The sequence below is a fragment of the Nematolebias whitei genome, chromosome 18 (genome assembly GCF_014905685.2).
Source record: "Nematolebias whitei isolate Nwh7 chromosome 18, NemWhi1, whole genome shotgun sequence".
Classification (NCBI taxonomy): domain Eukaryota; kingdom Metazoa; phylum Chordata; class Actinopteri; order Cyprinodontiformes; family Rivulidae; genus Nematolebias; species Nematolebias whitei.
Window position 1 is genome coordinate 422360 of NC_056515.1, and position 8067 is coordinate 430426.

The 8067-nt window shown below is 40.4% G+C and overlaps 1 protein-coding gene across 1 annotated transcript in view; it reads right to left on the reverse strand.

Moving 5' to 3' along the window:
* LOC119424903 (carnitine O-acetyltransferase) overlaps window positions 1–8067 on the reverse strand; it is a 73581-nt gene that overhangs the window by 38701 nt on the left and 26813 nt on the right. The window contains exons 2-3 of the mRNA XM_037692414.1: window positions 2063–2353; window positions 1362–1480 (exon numbers count right to left, since the gene is read on the reverse strand). Of these exons, the coding sequence (XP_037548342.1) occupies window positions 1362–1480; window positions 2063–2353 (410 nt within the window). The remainder of the gene's footprint in view (window positions 1–1361; window positions 1481–2062; window positions 2354–8067) is intronic.

An 8067-nucleotide genomic window follows, 5' to 3' on the forward strand; every position in this document is an offset into this window, starting at 1 on the left:
GATTGCTAGTATCACTCAGCCCTCTGTGAACAGTAAACAGCCATCAGGTGCTAATGATCCATTGTTAGACTGATGGTCCTTCTTGATCATGTGATCAGCTGGTTCTGGTTGTCAGCAGCAAAACTGGTTGATCCACTCTGAGAAGGTGCTATTTAAGAGACTGAGCTGAATACAGCGCCTCAGACTGAAGAAGTATCTCGGACGAGAGACGAAACGTTTCTAAATTTTTTGTTGTTTTGCTTTGTTTTGGGTTTTTTGAATGTCCAGAGGACCAGATTGAACTTTTTTTAGAAATTTAACACATTGTTCTGTTTCGAAGAGAGAAAACGTAACGTCAGTCTGTCTGGTAGATGAAGCTGTTTGTTTGTTTATTTTCTGATTAATGACGGTGATAGAGAACGTGTGTGTTACTTTTTATTTAATTTAATTGGTACAAGCAGTATTCAAATGTGATTTATAAATAAATCTAACACAAAGATAATAATTTAATGATTAAGCTTTAACTTTTAATTTGCTGGCAAAGTCTGAAGACACTGCAAGTATGGCAGGATGAATTGCATTTAAACAAGAATTAAAGTCATTTATTACATCTACTCAAATGTGTGTAATTAAGTATTTTATATGTGTGTGTGTGTGTGTGTGTGTTTAATTGCTCTTTTAGCTACTTTTGCCTGAACCTAACACTGTAAGTGAAACAAGGCATTTCTTGAGTTGCTGTAAATTATGTTATAAAACATATTTACTGTCTCATTCCAGAAAACAACAACAAACAACAACATCCTTCATGATGGACAGACATCATGGACACCACAGCAGCAGCTGTCTTCACTGAAACATCCTGAACATGATCGTCACTGACATGAGACCTCTGTCGATGGTTGAAGACGAAGGCTTCACTACAATGATCCACACTTTTAATCCAGGTTACAATAATCCACACTTTTAATCCAGGTTACACTCTTCCCTCAATGACACATTTTACAAAGTAGCTACATACTGTGCAGGTATAAAGACACATTTGTATATATTTTTGTGTACATTTGTTTTTTTAAACTATTTGACTAACTTTTATTTTTTTTATTCAATATTTTACCAACAGAATAGTCAAATAGCAACCTGTTTTTTGTGTGAATTGCTATGTCAGTCAAATTTTCAATTTTGGAATAAAGGGGTGGAAATTGAAACGTGTTTTTTTTTTTTGCCAATTTGTCGATTAATCGAAAAAATAATCGGCCGATGAATCGATTATTGAAATAATCGTTAGTTGAAGCCCTACATATAAGTCTGTCAAACTAAAGAAACGTCAGAAAACTAAAGAAATACGTGATATAATTCAAACTTATGAGTTTGGGTTCAGTCACCTTATTTGTCCCTGCTGATCTCTGAAGTCCATCTGGGGTAAAACCAGACCAGGACTTGAATGGACCACCACAGGCATTCTGAAGTCCAAGTAAGCTACTTGAACCCACCACTGAGAAAGCTGCAGAGAAACGGAATTCAGATCAGAAAGTATTTTAGTAAAGAGGTAGGAGATAATTTCTTCTCTTCAGAGTTTTATAAAAACCCTTTGTTCAAACTGTGTTCTGTTTGTTCTTAAATTCAACTAAAGAAAAACTGAGACAAATTGTTGAAAATTTTAAATTAAATCAAATAAAAGCAGGACATATTCAGGTCCAAGAATTGAAACTCAGGGAACAAATCAGCAGAAGTCCCCCCCCCCCCCCCAAAAAAAAAAACAAAAAACAAAACAAAACTGAAAGAACTTCAGAAAATGACTAAAACTTCCTGTGGAAAAGTAGCAGAACCCTGGCTGAAAGCTAAAAGTTGCAGTGGGCTAACTAAAGGCTGAAGTAGCAAAAGGATGACTAAAAGCTAAAAGTAGCAAAGCACTAAGTAGCCAAATAGATAAATTAGCAGCTAAAGTAGTTAGGTTATAAAACTAAATAGGAAGACAACAATGAAACTAATGAGAAACTGCTGAGTCAGTATTCAGATAGTAAAAGGGATTAAGACTTTTGCACAGAACTGGACTTGTCTGAACAGAACCGGTCTGTGGGTTTACCCAGTTCTCTGTCATACTCGCTCTCTTCTCCAGGCCTCTCTGCAGCCGCTCTCCGACCCCTCCTGGTCTCTGGAAGTCCTGAACCAGTTCTTCGGTCCTGGTCAGTTCGTCAGCCTCCACGATGGGCTCCAGAGCATTAAGGTAACGCTCACAGGTCTGCTGCAGAGGGGGGACGGGCAGAGCCGGCAGCCCCCTCTGGTGGCTCAGGTACCTGCCAGCGACGCGGGTTGCTGATACCGGCTTCACCAGGTGACACGGTCTCTTGAACAGACACGTCTTTGCCATCCCCACCTATTCAAGAGAGACACGATCAGGTCCAGAACAAAGATAAATGTGTTTTTGTTGACAAATTCTGTTTATTTGCATTTTGTCTCGCAGGTTCATGCCAAGGTCTGGTTAAATGTTCCACAGTTTTAAAGCCAATCATTGGTCAGGGAATAAAGCTTTAAGGTAGGGCTGGACGATATGGCCAAAACTTTTATCGCGATATATCTCTTAATTTCGGTCGATAACGATATAATTCAATATCAACAATATAAAAGCCTCAGAAAAACTACAAAACTATACAAATAAATTAATGTTCACCTTTAATTTGTATTTAGCCTTAAAAAAAATGAAATCACTGCCAAAATAAACATAAAATTCTCAACTTTGTCAATATTAATAGTTTTGACTTTAAACAACAACTTTAAAATTGACAGCATTGAAATTAGTTGTTAATAAAATAAACATTTTGGGTCTCATTATTGATGAGAAGCTGACATGGAAATCTCATGTAAAATACTTAAAAATAAAAATAACAATCAGTTGCATTACTGTATAAAGTAAAATAGTTTTTGAATGACAAAGCTTTGTATATGTTGTATAATGTAATGAGTGCTCCATATTTAATCTATTGTAATGAAGTTTGGGGAAAAGCATGCAAAACAATTACAAATCCTATTTTTATTTTTACAAAAAAGAGCTGCAAGAATTATTAGTAGTATGAAGTGCTATGGTCACCCAACAACTATATTATGTCATCAATTGAAATTATTAAAATGTTATGATTTGGTTGTGTAATGAACTAGACCTCCGGCATCAATCCGTCTCTGAGGACCTTCAGGGGACAGGAACTGTTATTTCATTGATTTGAATCCAGAAATACAAATTATCTCATCAAGAGACTATTTAATTGTATCGTGAATTAATCAATCGAAAGAACACTCTTCTTTTTTATATTATCATTACTATTTTACAATATCTTGATAATCAAAAGTGTGTTTAGTTCATACCATTTCTAATTTTGAAGTAAACTACTCATTTAAATCAACTGTGAAACAGTATTAATGATTTTTAAACCTCATTAGACTTAGATCATACAAGTTAAATGTCTATTTATAAAGTAAGTGTGCATTTTAATTTTCTGTCTGAATGAGGAGTGTAGGATTTGATGTCAGTCAAAAGTCAGAGAACAGGTTATGAGAACGAAGTGCCTTGTTTTAAAACTCTCAGACAGTAAATAAGAACTGGCTGGCACCTGCAAGTCTCACTTCTTCAAAATATTTTCCTGTCTGTACTAACCGTTCTTAAAAACATTTCTGCTGTCTGTTGACTTCTAATAACCCTCCGACTTCACTAAAACTACACCCCTGCTGGTTGTGCTAACCAATCAGGAAGTACCATGTAACAGGAAGTGGATACCCTTTAAAAGTCAACACTTATTGGAACTAGTCAGTCTTACTGGGACTTTAAGTCTTATGTCTTCCTGGAACTCTCAGTCTAGGATGAGACTCAGTCTTACTGGAAGACTCAGTCTTACGGCGAGTCGTACAGGAACTTTCAGTTCTTACTGAAAGTCTGTTTTGGAGTTCTGGCTGGGACTGCAGTCTTGCTGGAGTCTTACAGCTGAACTAAATAAGCTGATGGAGTTTGACCATGAGCCAAGGGTCCATCCATTCCAGCGGAGTCACAGCATGCCTCGCTGTGAACTCACCCCGAGCATTAAATGCTCTCAACTTCTAAGGAAGCTTATTCTGTTGAACGGAGTACTTCATCACGACTTCTGACGATTCCCAGCCACTCTGACCGGAGACGCTGAAAGATGGCGTGAAATGGACCTCTGTACCGGAGCTGATTTATCTTCTGCCAAGGTAACGAGTCGTCACGCGAATCAAGTGTACCGAGGGCTGAGCTGGGGTCGGAGGAAAGGTGCCATTTCTGGTCAACACATCTTCCTTCATCCATCTAAATCCTCCTCTTTAAACTTCTTTACTCCTTCTCTTTAAACTTCTATTCGCCAGTAAATCAAGCTAGATGCCTTCAGAGATTAATTATTCTCCATCAGTAATCCTCTGTTGTCTTATTTGAACTTGCTAAGTTTATTAATCAGAAACAGATCAGCCAATCAAGTGTACATGTTTAGATTAAAATTTTGATTCTGTTAAATAAATGACCTAGGGCTGCAACAACGAATCGATAAAATCGATAAAAATCGATAAAAATCGATGATTAAAAGCGTTGGCAACGAATTTTGTTATCGATTCGTTGTGTCGCGCGATTATGTATCTTTCACAGCGCTGCGGAGCCGTTTCGTTTTGTTCACCTGCAGTTCATTGTCAATGCTGACTGACTGAATAAAGTTTGGAAAAAAAAAAAATGCAGTGCGAGTTGAACAGAGCGAGGGGGGAGCAGAGCAGGGTGTTTTCAAAGGAAATTAAGTAAATTTTACAAATGACCAACGCAGCGAAAACTGTTCGACACAAGTCCTCCAAAGAGTGGAAGAACTTCACAAAGATAAAAAATGAGAAACATGCCGCTTTGAAAATCACCGACACGACACGGGAGAACCACGGAGATAAAACGTAAACATGTCGGAGTCATGAGGAGGAGGAAGGAGCTGCAGCTGATACAACATGTTTCACTCCCAACTCGTGTTGCAGGTGAGTCTCTACAATTTAACACATTGTTCTGTTTCAAGAGAGAAAACGTAACGTCAGTCTGTCTGATAGATGAAGCTGCTGCTTGTTTGTTTGTTTGTTTATCTGATTAATGACGGTGATAGAGAACGTGTGTTACTTTTTATTTAATTTAATTGGTACAAGCAGTGTTTAAATGTGATTTATAAATAAATCTAACACAAAGATAATAATTTAATGATTCAGCTTCAACTTTTAATTTGTTGGCAAAGTCTGAAGACACTGCAGGTATGGCAGGACGAATTGCATTTAAACAGGAATTAAAGTAATTTATTACTTCTACTCAAATGTGTGTAATTAAGTATTTTATATATATATATATGGGTGTGTGTGTGTGTGTGTGTGTGTGTGTGCGTGTATGTTTGTGTGTTTAATTGCTCTTTTAGCTACTTTTGCCTGAACCTAACACTGTAAGTGAAACAAGGCATTTCTTGAGTTGCTGTAAATTATGCTATAATACATATTTACTCTCTCATTCCAGAAAACAACAACAAACAACAACACTTCATGATGGACAGACATCATGGAAACCACAGCAGCAGCTGTCTTCACTGAAACATCCTGAACATGATCGTCACTGACAGTAGGGCCTCTGTCGATGGTTGAAGACGAAAGCTTCACTACAATGATCCACACTTTTAATCCAGGTTACAATAATCCACACTTTTAATCCAGGTTACACTCTTCCCTCAATGACACATTTTACAAAGTAGCTACATACTCTAAAAAAGTTAAATCTGGTCCTCTGGACATTCAAAAAAACAAAACAAAGCAAATCAACAAAAAAATGTAGAAACGTTTCGTCTCTCATCCGAGAGACTTCCTCAGTCTGAGGCGCTGTATTCAGCTCAGTCTCTTAAATAGCACCTTCTCAGAGTGGATCAACCAGTTTGCTGCTGACAACCAAAACCAGCTGATCACATGCTCAAGAAGGACCATCAGTCTAACAATGGATCATTAGCACACTGATGGCTGTTTACTGTTCACAGAGGGTTGAGTGATACTAGCAATCACAGCATTGTAAGAGGGGGACAGTTGAACCCGGAGGCCTCCACCCCTGTTTAATGATGGACGATTTCTTTTCACAAAGATGGCCTCCTTTACTCCTCTCTCAAACCATCGTTCCTCTCTGTCAAGGATGTGAACATCTTCATCCCTGAAAGAGTGACCGCTGGCCTGGAGATGAGTGTAGACCTCAGAGTCCTGGCCTGATGATGTTGATCTTCTGTGCTGGGCCATCCTTTTGGCCAGTGGCTGTTTTGCTTCCCTGATGTAAGACTGATCACCCTCCTGACACTGAACAACATACACAACATTGCTCTGTTTGTGCCGGGGGACTGGATCTTTGGGATGAACCAGTTTTTGCCGTAATGTATTTTGGGGTTTAAAAGCCACTGGGACGTTATGTTTAGAAAATAAACGTCTCAGTTTCTCTGATACTCCCTCAACATATGGAATGACCACTGGTCTGGGTCTGGGTTCCTCCTTTTCACCTGTTGGCTGACTGGAGTCCTGTTTGGGTTTCTTCTCTGCTTTCAGGAAGGCCCAGTTAGGATATCCACATTGCTCTAGAGCCTGTCTGCCCAGCACAGAAGATCAACATCATCAGGCCAGGACTCTGCGGTCTACACTCATCTCCAGGCCAGCGGTCACTCTTTCAGGGATGAAGATGTGCACATCCTGGACAGAGAGGAATGATGGTTTGAGAGGAGTAAAGGAGGCCATCTTTGTGAAAAGAAATCGTCCATCATTAAACAGGGGTGGAGGCCTCCGGGTTCAACTGTCCCCCTCTTACAATGCTGTGATTGCTAGTATCACTCAGCCCTCTGTGAACAGTAAACAGCCATCAGTGTGCTAATGATCCATTGTTATGCTGATGGTCCTTCTTGAGCATGTGATCAGCTGGTTTTGGTTGTCAGCAGCAAAACTGGTTGATCCACCCTGAGACGGTGCTATTTAAGAGACTGAGCTGAATACAGCTCCTCAGACTGAGGAAGTCTCTCGGATGAGAGACGAAACGTTTCTACATTTGTTGTTTTGCTTTGTTTTGGGTTTTTTTTGAATGTCCAGAGGACCAGATTTAACTTTTTTAGACAATACTTCTAGCTATTTTAGATTGAACATATTTAATATTGTTAGGATTTGTGGTCGGAGCGAACCCAGAGTGCAGAACAGGGACTCAACTCGGCAGTAATACAAAAACAGGTCTTTAATGATAAATGAAAAGTACAAAATAAACAAGCTGACGGGGCAGCAAAACTTACATAAACAAGGAGGGAGGCACGGGGAACTCAGGAGACACGGGGAACTCAGGAGACACAGGGAACTCGAGGAACCAGGAAGACAGAGAGACTCAGGAGACTCAAGGAAGCGTACCCAACGAAGACGACCCGACAAAGGACAAGACAGAATAGGAAGACTTAAATACAAGGAGAAGACGAGACATGATAACAAACAGCTGGGACGAGACACAGGTGGCAACAATGGAAACTAATGAGGAGCACGAGGGAAACAGACACACCGGGCCACAGAAAAGACACATCCTTACAGTACCCCCCCCCCCCAAGGACGCCTCCAGGCGTCCCCAAAAGACCCCCCTCCCGAAGGACTAGGGTGGGTGGAGGGTGGCACTGCAAGGGTGGAGGGCCCGAGGAAAACACGAGGACCAGAGAAAGGACACGAGGGACCAGAGAGAAAAGGACACGAGGGACCAGAGAACGAGGACACGAGGGCCAGAAAAGGGACACGAGGGGCCAGAGAAAATACACGAGGGATCACAAAGAACGAGACACGAGGAGCCAAAGAGAAAAAGGACACGAGGAGCCAAAGAGAAAGGACACGAGGAACCACAGAGAAAGGACACGAGGAACCAGAAAAGGGACACGAGGGATCCCAAAGAACGAGGACACGAGGAGCCAAAGAGAACGAGGACAACGAGGAGAAAAAGGACACGAGGAACCAGAAAACGAGGACAACGAGGAACCAGAAAACGACGACAACGAGGAGAAAAAGGACACGAGGAACCAGAAAACGAGGACACGAGGAGCC